Raw genomic sequence first — 19,514 nt, 5'->3', positions numbered from 1 at the left:
ATCTCGAAAACCGTCCAACTTTTACTGGGGTCATGTTAGGTTGGTTCAGTACCTCTTGGATCAACCTACCTCCGGTGTCAGTTTGACCTGTGATTTTTGGGACACCCTGTATTATCATTCCCGAAGTTTAAAAACTACATTAAAAATATTTTGATTGAAAAGTCATATTACAAAATAGGAGACTACGTGTTAGATAAAGATGTATGGACAGACGACATGACTCTAGATTCCACACAAATTTGATTCAAAGTGTATTCCATAGCATTGAAATTTATTTGAAAAGAGCAATCCCTAGAGTTTCTTGCTCGTTAAATTTATTTGTATAAATGTATACGCCATGGCTAATAGGTGTGCTTGTTCTGCAGTATTAAGTAACTTCAAGCACACAAAGATTCAACATAATGTGTTTATGTTATACATGGTGTAACTAAAATGGTGTAGTCACACTATACAATAAGTCTAAGATTTTATTGAAAGATTTTCAACAAAAAAATAATAATAATTTTGTTATATATAATACTGCCGTGTTTACGATCAGAACCATAGATCTAAGAACAGTAAGTCTATACGTATTTCAAATATACTTACTGTTAATATTGTAAGCGGAATATATACAAAATTTTAGCTTAAAACTATGTCGAAGGAAAGGTAGAAGCCTCAGCAATTTGCTGGCTTTCAGGCTTCACCAGTAGGGCTAGCACGATAGCACTCGAGTGAGAGAGGCATAAAGTGCGAGGACCTGCTGTGCTGTAAGTTTTTGTACTGGTAAGTATTTATATTTCGAGACACTGCAGGGTGTAGATGCATTTTACTATGTATATAGAATATAACGGGCAGAGAATTAATAGTAATTATGTAATAGGTACATGAAGCGAGGAAGAGTGAAGACGCTTGAATCTATAAATGAGCAATGGTTATTGAGGTAGTTGTATTGTCGACATAGGAATCACAATCGCGCTCATTCTGGATGCTAGCTCACCATTTCACCCGGTGGAAGCGGCAGCCGACGATCAAGAACGACGATTCTATTAGCTTACATCCAAGTATCCTACCCGGTGGAAGTATTGGAATGCCACTCATAGGGTCGTATTCTAGAACTCTACTCAATGCTCAAGTCAGGATTGCACTGGAAACACAAGCACTAGAAATACGACCCTAATGGCAGGGACTTGAGTATGATTTCGAGTGCTTTAAACCATACTCAATTCCTGACTTGAGCATTGAGTAGAGTTCTAGGATACGACCCCTAGGCCCTATGATTCGATACAAAACAATTTTCTGTTGCAACTCAAATGGTACTTTAGTTAACACTTCGATAGCGCGTTTTATTTTGATCCCAGAGTCATCTAGCGGCAAGGCGAGGTTACTAGTATTTCATGAATGAATATATACTTTATTGCACAGATAAACACACGAACATAAACACATGTACAGATAAACATACGCACAACAGGCGGCCTTATTGCTAAGTAGCAATTTCTTCCAGGCAACCTTAGGATAGGAAAAGTACTTAGAAGGGGGTGCAACCAAGATACAAGATACCACAGCGATAGATTGAGAAACAATATTAATAAATACTAATAATAAATATAGTATATAATATAAATAAATATTAATAATAAACACAATAATATATCATTTTAAAGTAAATAAATAAAAAAAAAATACACAATGATATCAATGTAAATACATAAATAAATAATTATAAAAATATTTACTTATTATATTATGATGAAGGATTATAATAACAAATAAGTATTTCATTTACGTTGTGTTACAATTGTAATTTATTTTTCTATTCGCCTAGCAGAACCTACTCCACCTTTGTCCGCCAACATTGGTTGACGCATGGCATGATGACTTCTGTTGATTAAGCAACCATTAAGGTTCTAAAGGACCTTTCCTTTACCCCACTGATCTTCTGTACAAGCCGTGTAAGGTACTAACTGTAAGACAATTATTTATTAAGTCCACAGTTCTCAAACAGCACACTGCACTCCCATATAGCACTGAAAACACTAACAAAAGACGGAAAGATATTGTCTGCACCAAAATTGTATCATCAAAACATGTGTTTATTTCCACATTTTTTGTGTTTCTTGGGCCATTTTTGTATAATAAATTAAACGCCAAATTGGCCATATACCATTTTTGTTACATAAAGGTTAACAAAATTCTCCAAGAATTCCTTCAAAATATGTCCTACGATGATACACAGTATTTATTCATTATTTGATTTAAACATTCACGATTTTCACACATTATTTGATTTTTAATTCGGGACTTAATCACGTATAATACATATTTTAATTACCTCGACGTTTGAGACCATGGACGTTGCAACATGTCTGAAACGTCGAGGTAATTAATTAATAATTTTATACGTGATTAAGTCCCGAATTCAAAATCAAATAACATTTATTAATTATCCCAAAATAAATGTTGTCTAATTGAAGCTTGCAGGCATATGATTTGCATTTTATTGTTTTAATTTGTTTTTTGTTTATAATTCAATTACATATCCACCTGTATAATTAGTTAGTACTTTTTACCTGAAATACAGGATTCTCCTAGTTCTGGTAAATATGTTATTATTTTACATTGATTCGCATAACTAGTCTTTAGTTATTCCTTTGTACAATAAGTTATTCAATAAACAATTTTATTATATTTATTTATTATTATTATGACTTATACTAATGTATGAACGTATATGATGATATTTCTGCCTCAAGATATTATTTCATAGACGTTTTTTTTACCCCGAAATATGAGCACACCCTGTATACGACACAGGTACACGTGGCAATATGTTTATGAAAGCACAATCAATCGGTTGCCATCAGATGTTTGGTCGATGGCCCGATCCGATATGTGGCCTACTGCAACGTTCGATCGTCGCTTTGCTTTAAATAGTATCTCTTGTCCATATCGGCCTATGCTTTCGAGGTTAGGTTAGTTTCAGACAGATCGAAACGACGAATCGATAAAGTATTTTTATACCGATAACTTTTAATCATTTTTTAATGGGTGCTTCAACAAATTATATAGGGTGGCCGCAGTGGAGGCGACGTAAAAACGAGAAAATACGTAGATAGTAGTTATATTAAACTTAAACAATAGATTTCGTAACCAAAGGAATTTAGTGTACGCCCGAAGTAAGGAACGTTGGGCCGAAAAGTGACTTATAATTAATACGAAAATAATATTTTTTTAGCGGTCACGTTGTAATGCACGGGGCGCATGTTTCTGCTGCGAATGCAAGTGCGTTGATATGATGTTACAGTTGTTCGCGTATCCGAATACATAACAAGCAGCAAAATTTATACAACAATTCAAATCACAACACATTTCAAACAGTGGCAGCAATATGCATATTCTCGCCGATTATAGGTATACACAGCATTTGCCAAGAACTATCTAAATCCTTTAACAATAATTTCGAGTTAATAAGACTAAGTAGGAAAAGGTTATTTTTAAAAGCATTTAGTGTCGTATTCCAGAATTCTACTCAATGCTCAAGTCAGGATCTGATGATGATTTCAAGCACTGGGAATACGACCCTAATGGCAGCGACTTGAGTATGGTTTCGAGTGCTTTGAACCATATTCAAATCCTGACTTGAGCATTGAGTAGAGTTCTAGAATACGACCCTTAGGGCCGTATGCCAGAACTCTACTCAATGCTCAAGTCAGGATCTGAGTATAATTAATCATACGATTAATTATACATATTTTCATACGATTACCGTGATGATACATCGAAACGAAAATCGCCTGTATATGGGGGCCATTTAAATCCATGCATTACTAGCGAAAATGACGTTGCGCGTTTAGGTTCCGCTTGTACTGTAAACATGTAATCGATGCGATTCCGTGTCGACTGCGCCCCTGCGGTTATCTATTGTTTTATAAGCCTCAGTTTTCTTCAAATATCTGTGCTGCCTGAATAACGACACTAATTGCAGGTACGAGTAAAATGAGTCCCGCAAGATGTGCAGCTCCCTACAGAGCATTGGTGTCCAAGATTATGCGCCGTATACTGTTAAAACTGTCATTGCACAAGGGTAAACGCGAACAGGTTATCGTCTTTTATCGTCCGTAACTATCGAGTAAACACTCGGGGATCCGTTCGATAATATATTTCCACCGAAGCACATTAATATCCCTACCAGGTGTTCGATTGGAAAAAGAAATAAATAAAATAAAAATACACAGACCCAAATAAACGTGAACTATTAAAAAAAACCAATTACAAAAGTTTGTGGAATATTTTTGTGTTAACGGAAAGCGGTTAACATCCAATAAACCTGATTTTTTCCCCTAATTTGCCACCTTTAAAATATACCCCTAATAATACAGTCGAATTAAGAATTTCCTCCTTTTTTGAAGACGTTTAATAAATGGCTTTCGCAATCTTCACTTATAGTTGTTCGCTTTTAAGGTAAAGTCAAATAATCTTTATTTAATAGATAAGAAAATTACACTTGATTGACTGATGTTGATTTAATTCTACTGCTCTTTCATACGGCAGATTCGTCTGAGAAGAATGAACAACAAACTCTAGGGGTTGTTCTTTATAAACACACATTTGAATACATTTATCATTTATAATATTTATATCAAACATCTTATATCGAGAATACCTGTAAAAGTTAAACGGATCACTACCATGGAATGTTGTCATCCAATTACGCAGAATCTGAATAACAACCTTCGGTATAAGGTTTTTGTTTCACTATAGTCATAAACCTCGTGAATGGCAAATTTCGAATATGAATTGGAATTAATTTGTGCAGACGACTGCCAAGAACTGCCAGTTTGCTTTTATTCCTCTTACTGATGTTATGTCTGTCACTATTTTAACATAAACAAATTACACTTTTTAACATAAATTACATTTTTGTATATGTTCATTGACGCTAGTGTAAGAATGTTAAGGGTCGTAAACCAACTCGAACAAAAAGTCTATTAAAGAGTTTTATACACTTGAGAGTAATACGAGGGTTAGTGGGGAGTGCTCGCTTGTGAAAGCACACAAGCTCGCTCGTACGAGCGTACGTCTCAGGTCTCAGGGGGTTTCTCCTTTGACTCCAGTCCTCCGTCGAACATCCGTCCGAAACAATTTTTGCGACTGTTTAGTGCTAGTAGGGAGTGTTTTATGAAAGGGTTGTAACCCTAACTAGCCGTGAACAGGTTCACGGCAATGAAATGGGAAACTTCCGGTCCAGAAAATTTATTAAAGAAGTAAGTAAAGTTTAAAGACAGGTCCTAAATGGGCCGAGAAACTGAATTACAGAAATAGATACATAAAAGCTGTAGACTTATAAATTATTACACATGATTAGCTTATTAACAGCTCCGACTGTTGTGGCGGTCGAGCTGGGAGTGACCGTGGTACGAAAACAAAATGAGAAAGTGAAGGAAGATGGAACAATTCAAATTTAAAATTTAAATACAAGTAAAATAAAATAAAAAAATAAGATACAAGAGGAGAGAGGCGGTACAAAGAGTGGTGAGATGACGGTGTAAGGAGGTCACACCGTCACAATTATATTAATTTTGTCACAGCCCTTTTTTTCCTCTTCTAATAAATTTTTGTGGACCGATTCTAAGGCTAGGTTACAGCTGTAACCACGGTGGAGCAACAGACGTTGGTACGAGTCCAGTTTTCATTGAAGGATTTTTTTTGTATTTATTTGTTCGATAATTGTATAAATATGAATAACAAACTAGAGGAGTATTTTCACAAAAAATACAATTATGTATAATATGGTCAAAGTCAATAATCATTTATTTCATAGGTTGAATAAATTTACACTTGAAAACGATACTGTTAAGCCACAGCTAGTTCACTATGCTAACGTCCCTGAAAAGAACAAGCAAGAAACTCTAGGGATTGCTCTTTTCAAATAAACTTAAATGCTATGGACTACACTTTGAATCAAATTTGAGTGGATTCTGGAGCCATGTCGTCTTTCCGTACATCTTCATCTAACACGTAGTCTTCAATTTTGTAATATGACTTTTCAATTAAAATATATTTTTAATGCAGGTTTTAAACTTAGGAAATACTAATCTTAATATGTATATGATCCGGAATCTTATTGCAAAAACGTATACAGTTCCCCATGAAAGAGTCGTTTGTCTTGGTTAAACGAAATCGTGGTACCACGAATTTGGACTTGACTCTAAGGTGAATATTATGGATATCCTCTTTTTAATGAAATTATGAATATTGTTAGTGAAACCATAACAATAGTGCAAAAATAACCACGGCGGTCATAGCAAAACAAATGAGAAAGAGTACAAGCTACCGATATCACACGATTACGGTTAACTGTTCCAAGGCAGACCAGCAACATGACGACGTCTGTTGCAAGGGAAGTCGTTCATTGGACTATCGTTTAAAAGTTAAATATACCTTCGCTTTACAAGGCAAAATACATTCGCGCTGCAATAATTGTCGCTTGGGATGTCGCTTAATAGTTTTTTGTCGATATGCACTGATTTATCTCCATAGGTCGAAAAGGGGTGTTCAACATATATATATATATATATAGACGTATAAAGCTACGAGAAGCGACAAAGTTGTTGAAACCACAAAATATTACTTAATTATTTTTTCGAATTCCGGATTTCCGGAAATGGTTTTACTGCATCGTAGGACAAACTATTTACCTAGGAAGTCGAAGTTGGATTTTAAAATAATTCTATTGGTGTCATGTAAATAATGCAGTAGATTAGCTTTTACCAAAACAGAGAATAAAAAAGTAACCAGAATGGTCACTCTCCGCCCCTCCCTAGCTTTAGATACCGCTTACTGACGGTCAAATTGCCGGAACCAAGACATTTGCTAGTAGAACTTTAGAAAAAATAATAATTTGAAATTTTACTTACGAGGGGAGTTTTAGAACCTTTTAGTTTGCATGAGAATCCTGATCGCGCTTTAAAAATATTTTAGTTCAATTAAAAAACATAGTAGTAAAGTAGTAAACACACACATGTTGGTAAATTCGAACCACTAGCAGAAATGTCGTATTTTAAAAAGAAAATATTCACACTGGATTATTTTAATGCTCATTATACAAAAAAAAAAATTGTTGAACGCTTAAACACGACGAAAAAGTGTAGTACGGCTATCTATCTTCATAAATAGAATAAAGAGAGAATTTTCTTTCAGTTATTAACATTGACTTACAATTATATGGACGTCGGGTCCGCGCTAAAAAGTGTCCGAACTTATAGGGCGTTAAAATCGTATACAGAGCGTTATTAACGCTTTAGTCTTCGTTTGTTTCTTCTGACAGCGAAGCAAGCAAATTTAGACAGTACTGCGATGACATTACAATTTAAATTCAACGTTTTAGCTTTTTCATATTCCTTTACATGTCACTACGTTTAAATAGGTTGACTTGAGACATTTTTTTCGTGGTCTTTGTATTAGACCCGTCGTCCATTTATTTGTAAGTCAATGGTTATTAATTAATATTTGGTGGTTTTAAAAACTCTATGTCGCTCCTTGTAGCTATATCTATGTATGTGGAACACCTTTTTCCGACCATTGTTTATCACCCAACTCATCCATTATTACTTCATTGAAACCGAGTCTTTTTAGTTGCTTGAAACCTCTACCTAGGGTAATTTTTTAAATACTAACAACTTCCCAGGACTATATAACTAACATATTAAACAACAGCTTTTGTTCCACGACTTGTAATAGTCCACCAAATTTTACTTTCATTCAAAAAGAAAAATTATTAAACAGCATGTTTTTAAATGATCATTCTAAATTTGCAAAAGCAGCAGGCTAAAAATCTTTTTTGTCTGAGACATAAAATGAATTAAACCAATGCATACTTTTATCCGTTCTGAGCTAATGTTTGATTTGTATAAATTAACTGCGATATGAAACCAGAAACCATGTCTGGAAACGCAAGCAAATTCGCTTCCGGCACTCGCCGGCCGCCGCTGCGACTCGCTCGGCTCGTGCTGCTTTTTCTGATGCATCATTATTGAAGACGATTATTTACTTGGAATATAAATAACAACCATAACGACCACTTCGCCGGGCGCTTTCGTCAAACGCGCGACTGCATCGATGCAATCGCCTACAAATCCCAAGTGGTTACCTATCAGAAGTCCGAAATGACATTTTCCAGAAATAACCTATCAGAAGTCCGAAATGACATTTTCCAGAAATAACCTTTGCTCGAATTTTCATAACCACGAAAGTAATTTTGAGAGGAAAATGTTTTTTTCTTTTAAACCCAATTTAACCTTTTTTTTCTTTTTTTACCCGGAGAAATACGTTACGCATACCCGAACCTAATCGTGTCTTTGCGATAAATATCCAACATATCCTGAAAGAAAAACGATTTCGTTACAATTATAAGGTTTTCGGGGTAATGAAAATTCGAACAAAAGTTATTTGGAAAAAAAGAAATTCGAGTTTGTGATAGGTTACCATCCGAAGTGTAGCGATGCAATCGCGCGTTTGTGCCGATGCAGTCGCGCGCTTGCGTTGCGTTTGCATCGCTGCTTCAAATCACGCGCGTGTGTCAAGTTAACTGCCTCTGTGGCCGAACGGTTACCGTGCCGGACTGCCACGCAGAGGTCCCGGGTTCGATTTCCGGGCCGGGAGAAGTATTTGTACAGCCATCATTTATTTCTCTCATGAGTTTGGGTGAAATTTGCGGTTGTCTTTGTGTGTCCAAGGCACCCGCGACACAGGGTTTCCCTAGTGTATGCGTTATTAAAAAAAAAGGTAGACGATTAGCAACTGCGTCGCTACTGCATCGCGTTTGCGTCGATGCTAAAAGTCGCCTTGTGTAATCGCTCTATGAGTCTTTAATGACCAAAATCGTTTACAAGATCCACGGGCCCGGTTTACGTAACTTACGTAAACGTAAACGTTTTTAGTACTTTTCATTAGTAGGTTCAACAGATTTAGTGGATAAGGCACAATGTATCGAGTTCATAGGTTTTACCATTGCTGAAACTATTTCTTTTTCGGGCCGATTTCAATGCAGCATTATTATTTTTTCTCCAATTTCGGTACAACTCTATTAGGGAAGGAAATTATTGGCTATTATCCCTTCAGTCGTCGTATCGGGGTCTATTAAAGGCGGCCAGGTCTAAATGCGTCTGCGGTTAGGCATTACTTTTATGCAAATCCTGCTGCTATAGCTGGCAGTCACGAAAGAAGACATGTACACGTCTTTTGCATCAAACGCCCGACCGTTCTACACACGACAGCGAGCTACGTGCTGCTATACGGTCTACTTCAAGAGGGAAAGAGACAAAGAAAGCCATTTGAATAAAGAGTAACGTAGAGAAATGGATTAATGATGATGGTACGAAAGAGTAAGGTAACACGTCTAAGTGCTGTCAAGTATTATTCACAGTACTCAAAGCGGATAGAAAAATTTAAATACAACTTTGACCTCTACACTACAATCTTCATTGTTGATTCGTAAAAATATTCCACCAATGACTAAACAAATAAATTGACGTAGACACATTCTTTTAGTGTACATAGTAATTTGTTTTAGTTTATAATATTTCATTTAACATTAAGAGCGGTCACACACTATCCCGTATTGAAATCGAATCAATAACGTCCTGCGACATGAGCTGCAGTACTAAGTTCGGGCTCTCGCGGCATGGTGCGAACATCAGGCACGGAGAAACTGCTCACCGTGAGAAAAATCTCAAAGAATGTCTTTTTTGAGATTTTCCTCAACTTTAGTAACTGTCGTTACAATGCCGTGTGACATAAAAACAATGCAAACATAGTTACGTACACGTATGTAATTTAGCGGCAGGAGTATTGTGACATTTCGACTTATAAACGTGGAGTAACGCCCCTTGTATTTTCTAACGCAAGTGTGTTTCTGAACAAATGAAGTTAAACAAGTAAGTATATTATGTGATAGACTAACCTCGCTCCCGTCCTGTTGAGCATTGCACTTGCTGATGTTGAGCGTGCCCGATATGAAGTCGTTCTGCACGTCCACGATCAGGAACACACTCACCGGTCGGACAATCTGCACCAAGACACGCGGATATTGTCAACATTTTTATGTGAGTCCTACGCGAAGTCACATGGTCTAGCTTACAATGTTAAAAAGACAGTGTACATGGTCTTTAAGGCGGGAAACAAGTGCCCTACTTTTGTACCACCCGTGTTACTCAACGGTGTAACTCTTAAAAGAGAATTATAATTTAAATATCTTGGGCATTTGGTGACCGAGAATCTTAGGGACGATGCGGATATGGAAACCTGCGCTCCCGGCAGTGTCAGTCCGGGCGAACATGTAGGTTCGAAGGTTTGCTAGATGTACGGATACAGTGAAGATAACATTGTTTAAGGCGTTTTGTATATCACTGCACACGGTAAGTTTGTGGTTCAAATATACCCAAAAATCGTATAATGCTCTGCGAGTCCAATTTAATAATGCAGCTCCCGCGCTTTTGCAGCGCTTCGGGCATGTTCGCAGATGCGCGCGTGGACGGCTTTGATGCTGCCTCGCTGTTGAACAGAATGCGCGAGAGCTGTAACGGCATCCTGAAAGCGATAGCTGATAGACCTGATTGCCCGATGATGTATACACTCGCACAGAGGCCATTTTCATTGTTAGTTATTAAGTATTAATCTAGGATAACCTCTACGAACATTAAAATGGACCTTAAATGTTGTCTGAAGTAAATAAATTATTATTTACAACAATCACAACGTTCGCGCTGTGTTACAGTAATCGGATTACAAAGATTCATAAAACAAATCGCCGCCTTACTTTCTCAAGCTCGTATCTTAACCGCAAAGTAACTGAAATGCAAAAAATGCATTGTATATTACAAATTTGCAGGCTGATTTTACATCGCGTTTCCTTCATATTCACACACTGGCTTTAACGTATTCTTAAAGTAATGCATCTAAATTAAGACCCTTGATAAGAAATTTAAAATGAATATAAATTTTTACCCTGTCCTGAACAATCACTCTTTTGCAAGATACGAGTATGAGAAAGTAATGCGACGAAACAGTACAATCGATTTTACTGTCTGTAGACAGTGGGTTCATTTCTTTTATTTAGCTCTTTATGTCACTTGTTGTGGACGACTTAACAAGACTGATCGAATAAAGAAAACCTGGGTCAGGATCTGCCCTTTCTTTTCAGAGTTAAATATTTTATGGACCTAATTCAAAAGGTGCACTAGATCTTGTGATCCTTCGAGCCGGATTAAATTATGAAATCTGCAACTAACCACTTTGATCCAGTGGTTCCAGCAAAAGGTAAATTCCTCCTTGTCAATGTATCCGTCACCGTTCTTGTCGAACACCTGGAAGATGTGTCTGGCGCGCTCCTCAGGCAGCGGATAGATGTGGCCCTTGTCGTTGCGGAACAGCGCTTTGCAGATTAGGCGGAACTCGGCGAAGTTCAACTTTCCGTCCCTGCGATAGCGTAAGTAAGTACATGATATGATACAGTATACGTGACAGGCGTGAAATAAGCAGCCGACGGTAAAAAGTGTATAGAGGGGATGTTTGCAAATTCAGATTTCTGAGAAAATTCATTATTTTAAGATAATTGTTTTATTAAACTCTATTTTTAACCGAAAGGAGGAAGTTCTCAAGTCGACAGTTTTATTTTTTTTGCGTATGGCCCACGATCACTCCGCATGAACCGATTTTGATGATTATTTTTATCAGTATTGGTCACATTTAAATTTGAAGAAAATATTCCATCTCTAAGGGTGGCAAACTATGGGATGAATCCGGTTTCGAGCACTTTCTGGTAACCGATTTCAATAAAACTGGGCAAATGTACTTCCACGAAGTTTTGAGGTCAGTTTTTTTATAAAAAGTTATAGTGTATTCCCATAATGTGCTATAGAAAATAGATTTATTATATTTAACAATAAAATAATCAGTAGTTATAAATTAATGGTTACCTACATAAAAATAATTATGAAACAACTGCTAGCAAGTCCTCTGTTTCATTGTAAGTTTTACTCTTAAGCCACAATATAATGGAAGTGTCCAACATTTTCACTAATTAGTAAAAATAACGCAAATCTATTGTTTATTTTTTATTTCAAAATACAAAGAAGAGAATGAATAACGTTCTAATTAACTTAGGCACTGGCATACAACATTTTTGTAGCAGTAGAGCTACATGTGAAAAAGTTTGTCCAAGAAAGTACTGTCACCTTACCTACTCTGCCATCAAGCAATGTGAGCATTACAGGCATAGGGGACTTGTCAACTTACGTCACAGGGTGTCGGGCGCATTGGCAGTACCCTTTAGATCTTTATGATTTAAAGCTCCGAGTGGCACAGCAACTGTTAGGGACACAGGGACAGACCTGTGTTGCTTACCACCAGGCATGCAACTGTCCTGTCTCTAAGGGTCTTATTCCAGAGCTCCACTCTATGCTCAAGTCAGGACTTGAGTATGATTTCTAGCACTGCAAATACGGCTCTAATGGCAAAGACTTGAGTATGATTTCTAGTGCTTTAGATCATACTCAAGTCCTGACTTGAGCATTGGGTAGAGTTCTGGAATACGTACCTAAGTGTAATCAAAACATAGGTTACTATACTTAAGTCCCTATATTATGGTCTTCATCATCAACCCATTTATATGTTCCACTGCTAGGTACGGGTCTTCTCTCAGGCGAGTGTTAGGCTATAATCTCCCATGTTGGCCCAATGCGGGTAGGGGATTTGACGTTTTCTGAGGGTTGTGAACCTTCTTCAATAAGCAGATTTCATCATGATGCTTTCCTTCACAGAAAAGCTCGAATTTCAAATTAAATTTCACATAATAAATTCCGAAAAACTCAGAGGTGCAATCCCGGATTCGAACCCACAACCCTCTGTTTGAAAGACGACAGGTCAAACCATTAGGCTACCATGGCTTTTTATGATCTCTAAATTACGGTCTCTAAAATATGGCCTAGGAAAACTAGCCACTTGTTGAACGAGCTGGCTGCCCTTACTTTAGGGCTAAGGATAATCTTACATCATGGTCATTGACTTACAAATAAATGGACAACGGGTCTAATACAAAAATCATGAGAAAAATGTCCCAAGTCAACCTATTTAAACGTAGTGACATGTAAAGGATTATGAAAAAGCTATAACGTTGAATTTAAATTGTAATGTCATCGCAGTACTGTCTAATTGTGCTTGCTTCACTGTCAGTCCAACAAACGAAGACTAAAGCGTGAATGACGCTCTGTATACGATTTTAACGCCCTATACGTTCGGACACTTTTTAGCGCGGACCTGACGTCCATATAATTGTAAGTCAATGATCATGATACATAAAATATACAGACAAAATAAAACCATAAGATTGCAAAATAATATTCATGAATCCCAGAACCATTGTATTGTATTTTGTTCTATATTTTTGATGCGTACTTAGAAGATGTTTTGTAAGTGTGAGTAAAAATAAAACTTGTTTTGATTTGTGGGCTTTTATTATCTATATCTATGGCCTTTTATTTATTACCTATATTACAGGTATTATCTGCTCTACCTATTCCGATTTTTGGTGACATAATATAAAAATTTTACTTTTGTGTTACATTTTCATAGAATGTAACAATGTGAATAAGCTCTTGTTCAAGCTGTTATTGCAGTGCATCATTGCGATGGGTACAATATTCAACATTGTTCAGCACCATCTTTGGACTTCATTGTTTGAAAATTAATTTTTGCACTTACTTAGCTTCACTGGTCCCAGCATTCCTAAATTAAAAATGAAAAAAAAAGTCCAGGCATCAATCACACCACTTCCAAATTTTATTATGATTTCAGTAACATGCCTGTGTAATAGTTTAGGATAAATTCAAAAGTGTAGCTATAAACAAGAACGTCATCCACAAAGGTGCTATTTGAAAAAGTAACAAAAAAGGACAAACTAAACTTTTTGATTATATTTTTATTGAATTGATATTCAATTATTTTTTGTGAAATTACTCCACTAGTTTGTTATAATTATTAATACAAAGACCGAACACTCAGAAAAAACACTCAGAAAAAATTCCTTCCATCCAACCGGATCGAAGGAATTTTTTCTGAGTGTTCGATCTTTGTATTAATAATTAAACTTTTTAAATTATGTACAACTCAATCCTTAGACTGAAACAAATAAGCTAATTAAGTAATTTAAAATACCAGCCAGTATGTCGCTACACGTTGTTAGCGATGATTTCGCACGCCACTTTCAGAAAAAGTTTTAATTCATGTATCAAGTAAATGAGTAAAAACTAATAACATCCACTGTTTGATGAAAACAACTTTCCAACAAACTTATTAATTTTACAGATAGCGCAATAACATGTTTCCAAATTTGAAAACTCGAGTGGAATGACTCCAAAAAAAAAAAAGTTACTTCACGATCACTCACCCATCTTTATCGAAGGTTTCATAGCAGGCATCCATATCGAACAAATAGGACTCGTCGACTGGGGCACCGTTGGCAACCTCCGACATCGTCGGTTGGATCGAAATGAGCTGCCCGCCGCACACCCGCTCCTTTATAAGCCGGTCCAGCATAGTACCGATGTCTCTATACGCTAAACGCTTAAGTTCCAGTTTCTCTCGTATTTCTGCCCTTACTTTGTATTGATTACAACCAGCTTTCACAGTCCATTGGGATTTTTTCAGTATAGTAAAAGCACACTTTTATTTCATAATTTTGTAACGAATATTACGAAATCGTGTGAAAGTAAACATTGCGCGAAAATTGACTAACAGACAGAACAAGATTTGACATGAACGAATGACGTCACACGTCAGAATGACTCGAGAATTGACAATGACAGAAGTCTTTTCCATTCACGCAGAATAATGAATTTCTTTCATTTTTTCCTTTATGGACATAGGCGTCGCGTCGTAAAACAATACTATTGGATTAATTTTACGAAAAATTTAAGTAATGAAATTATTTTTCCAGAAAATGTCTTAAAATTGAAAAAAAATTGATAAATATGTATAATTCGAAGGATGTATTAGTTCTACGTTGAGATATCTTTTGAAGTTTTATTTAGCGTAAATTTAAAAATACAATTCTGTAGCTAAAGTTAGAGTAAAACGAGATCTAAAATTATAGGACAATAGTTTTGTAAGTAATCTGATAGCGAAAAAAGGAAAAGTAAAAGAACTATAGGGTCGTATTCCAGAACTCTACTCAATGCTCAAATCAGGACTTGAGTGTGATTTAAATCGCAATCTCTTTTGTAATTTCTAAATACAAAATGTACTACTATAATTATTTAATACCTATACTCTCCATATTTTTATATTATAGTCTTTGTTAAGTAACAATACCAACGGCGCTGCTATCACCGAAACTTGTTATAGTCTTCCGTTAGGCGCCATCTATCCGGCTTAATGTGAACTGCTAACAAAACACACAACAATGTACCACATTCTTCTGTTATAATTGAATAGGTAATCTTAGAAGATAATCCAGCGGTTATTCAGTTATATTTTTGTTAGAGAATACATTATGTGTTCAGTAATTTGTATATAGTAGCTGCAAACATACAATATTAAAAAGTTACACTAATTCGCAATGCATGCGTCATCTAGTTGACGGCCAATGTGAAAACGTCCATTGTATTTGAAAGTAAGGCGACCCTTGAACCTTGGTACTCCTTATTTCACCGTATTTACGTTAGGTAGCGTTGTACGCATTTTCACCATGTATGTTTGTAATATTGTATTTTAAACGGACATTTTTTTAATGATTGATTTTTTTTCTCTGAGACCTAAATAAATTAAACCGATATTTTGATCTGTTCTGAGCTGCGCAAAAATGTTCGATTTCTATAAATTAACTTAGATAGTTTTATGTTTTAGTTTTAAAACATAGTTTTAAGCATTTAAAATAAAATTTAGATACTTGTTTATAAAACTAAGTAAATGTTGATTATATTTGTATATTAATATTATATTAGTTGTAAAATAATTTGACCTAAAAACATGTTCGGAAACTCAAGAAAATTGGCTTCTGCTATTTCATATGCTAATTTAATGAAAGGAGGGCACAACAAAGCAACTAAGATTTATTAAGAGATCAATATCAAAAGATATACTGGTTATAAATGTCATTAAAAGAAAATACCCATAATCCAGGGTTGGGCAGTATTTGAATGACTTGTAATTGAAACACGTATTTAAAATACAAATACTTATTTTGTATTTGTGTTTCAATTACTCCCTAAAAATGTATTTTGTAATTGTTATTTCAAATATCTGACCGTAATATATTTTGTGATTTGTATTTCAAATACTTTCGTCGTAAAATACATTTTAACAAAATACTTTTTTTTCAACGTACAGCCTATTATGTGATGTGCATAGAGATGGGTTTTTACCCAATAAATATCCATCTAAGGATAAATATCGGATAAATCCGTATTTACTGAGTATTTATCCTAAAATATGGATAATAATTTTTTTGCGTTTTTTATAATAAAATTCATTACAATTAATTTTTTATTAAATAATTACGTTTTTGCCATTCTTTTATGTAACAATACTGTTCTGCATACGCTTTTCGAGTCGAGTGGTATAAAAAATTCGAAAGACAGAAAGTTATCAAATTAACTGTAACCCTTGAGCTGACCTATCCTGCGTTAATAAAGTGCGACCCAACTTTATGGTCTTGAGGTCTACTGCGTACTAAATAAAGGCACGTTTGGACTTGAAACAGCCTAAGAATTCTCTTGAATTAGCCTAAGGATAAAAAAGAAATGTTTATATTTGTGTACTTTTTTGTGTATTTTATATCGAGTAAAAATGGATATTTATCCTGAGTATTTATCCCATGACATTTATCTATGACGTGTATAGATTTATAGGATATTGAACTCAATAGTGACGTATGTGTGTATTAGATATGAGAGCCGCGCCGCCGCGCCGCCGCGTTATTTCTCGCGTCGCCGCTTCCGACAAATGCAATTGGTGCACCGTTCAGTTCGATCAGGCGCTGCGATCGTAGGCACGCGCACGATTGTATATGTGAAAATAGTGACGCCAGAAAATGACTTTTCTAAGATAAAACTTATTTTTTTAAATAAAATGTAAGTTCTCATTTGACCCCACCTCACCTGATGGAAAGTGACGATGATTGCCTATTCACTTTTGCCATGAAAAGGCCCAAGTTATAACATTCAGGGAACAAGTCTGCCGTTGCGCATTGCACAACTAGCGGTTGCCACCGCTAAGCCGTCGACTCTGAGTCCACTACCAAATCTCCTAATTGGTGTCGGAGCTGTAAAGCGCGCTCTCTTCCCGACACCGAAAAACGACGTCTCTCCAGTTCACGATAACCTAAGCGGCTGGAGGGACCGGAGGATATCTAGCTTATTCTCTACTAGCTACCCATAAACCCCAGCGAGTCTATACCCAAGTCCAGGTCTACCAGAGACGCCAACGCAAAGGCGTATCACTGGTGGAAGAACCAGCCCAGACCAGTCGTTTTTCACAGGGTTCCGAATTCTCCACAGTCACTTCTATCATCCAGTCTTGGTCGATCTTATAGTACCCGTTCAAGTACCCGTGCTAACCAAAGTCGTGGTCGATCATCATCTATTTGAAGCCATACTTCTGTTCTATCTGGTAACGGTCATGATCAGAAAGGCGAAGTCGTTCGGCTGACGCACCGTCACCACATAGATAAAGGAAGTGAAGGAAAATGTCATATGATGATAGGGATCAATTGTGGTAGGTACCCTTCGTCTCGCCCTTGGACTGGAACTTACCGCACACTCTTTGATTATTTTCTTAAGTATTTTGACGACGAATCGACGAAAAAGATCTCGATTAGTTAGTATTTTCCGTTCATTTATAATAAGTTCATATTTTGTTATATTTCATGTGAAACATGTGATAAACTTCAAGTTTCATTAATATAGTTGATTTTGTTGCTTTATAAGTCGCCTTTTATTCAAAATTTTTATTAAGTCATAAAAAAACGTTAATGCTTTGATAAGGTTCATGACGGGATGCCATGATCGTGCGGGAGGTTTTGCAAGGGTTTTGGGAGAGGAGATTTTTTGTATTTATTTCTTGTTATTAACGGCATAAATGCTTAAAGAATGCGACATCAAATCCAATCACAACAAATAATTTTCTCGTGCTGAATGGGATAAGCTTCTTGGCATTGGATTCAATTGACAACCATTGAATCCAAGGTGGCCAATTGGTATATAGCAGAGTCATCCTAAAGGTGGCAGCAGTACTCCGAGCACGACCGGATTTGTGCTTGGTACAGCTGAAGCAACAGTCCCGGTGTGAAGTAACGCCTAATCCTGGAAAGGATCCCAAGCTTCTTTGCAGCATGTTTGGCCATGGATTCAACGTATCTGCCGAAGTACAAATTGGACGACAGGACCATTCCAAGTAGCTGGAGACAGTCGCCTATCGGTATGAATATATCACGAAAAGTCGGAATCAGCTCAATGGGACTCCGTTTTGTGGAGAATAGACACGCCTGCGTTTGGAAGCGTTAAATTTGACAAGATTGGCATCGCCCCAATCGGAGACTGACCTGTGTGTCAAATCCAAACGTCTAACCATAGACTCTCGACAAGACTGGATTTCCTCTCCACTGACCTCTGCATTGGTCAAGTACCTACAACTGTGTTGTAATCAGCATACGCAAAGGTACCTGGAATTAACATATCATTGATATGCCGTAGAAAGAGAGTTCTGACGGAATCCTGAGGAATCTATCGCCATATGTTCGGAAGAGTAGCCTTCTAAGACCTTTCGAATCGAACGTTCGCTCCAGAAATCCGAGATCCAGTTGCAAAGTGGGAAGCCAATAAAAGGGAAGCTTACTTAAAAGGTTTGCGTGCCAGACCCTGTCAAAGGCTTTAGAAATATCCAAAGACACTGCAAGTCATTCAACTTGCTTTTTTATAGCCTCGCTCCATTGTGACAGGCATACACAAGAAGATCCCCAGTTGATCGCCCTCATCGGAATCCGTACTGGAGATCACTGAAGAGGTCGTTGTTTTCAAGGTACGACAAGAGACGGTTGTTGAGTGCACGTTTCAGTGTTGTAGAGTATGGAAGTGACTGAGATAGATCTATAGTTGACAGAGTCAGCGCTTCTTCCCTTCGTCAGCACAGGTTGCACGTTTGCAAGCTTTCACGACCTGAGAACTGCAACAGTCTCAAGTGAGAGGCGGTACAGGCGTGTGGGAACAGAAGACAACTCAGGCGCATGGTTATGTAGGACTAGTGCTGAAATTCCATCTGACCCGCTGGCTTTATTCACGTCTAGATTCCGCAGAGTTCTAAGTACCTCGTTTTAATATATATAGTGTAGCCAGCCTGAGGTAAGATGAGATCTAGAGGCGAACTCTTTGCAAAGAGTGAGGCATTGAGGAGACAAAGATTTGCCTTGTCTTCTGCAGTATAGGCCAGCGTGCCGTCCGGCCTCAGCAGAGGTGACATAGATAGGCGACAAAAGATAGTGA

The 19,514-nt window shown here is 36.8% G+C and overlaps 1 protein-coding gene across 1 annotated transcript in view; it reads right to left on the bottom strand.

The window, feature by feature from the left end:
- LOC113238968 overlaps nt 1-14,712 on the bottom strand; it is a 45,255-nt gene extending 30,543 nt beyond the window's left edge. The window contains 3 exon segments of the mRNA XM_026475837.1: nt 9,944-10,048; nt 11,271-11,457; nt 14,426-14,712. Of these exon segments, the coding sequence (XP_026331622.1) occupies nt 9,944-10,048; nt 11,271-11,457; nt 14,426-14,712 (579 nt within the window).
- Between the last annotated feature and the right edge of the window lie 4,802 nt (nt 14,713-19,514).

Source organism: Hyposmocoma kahamanoa, unplaced genomic scaffold (assembly GCF_003589595.1).
Source record: "Hyposmocoma kahamanoa isolate Upper Pololo Valley unplaced genomic scaffold, ASM358959v1 98972, whole genome shotgun sequence".
NCBI classification, from domain to species: Eukaryota; Metazoa; Arthropoda; class Insecta; order Lepidoptera; family Cosmopterigidae; genus Hyposmocoma; species Hyposmocoma kahamanoa.
This window is presented reverse-complemented; position numbering and strand designations above follow the sequence as displayed.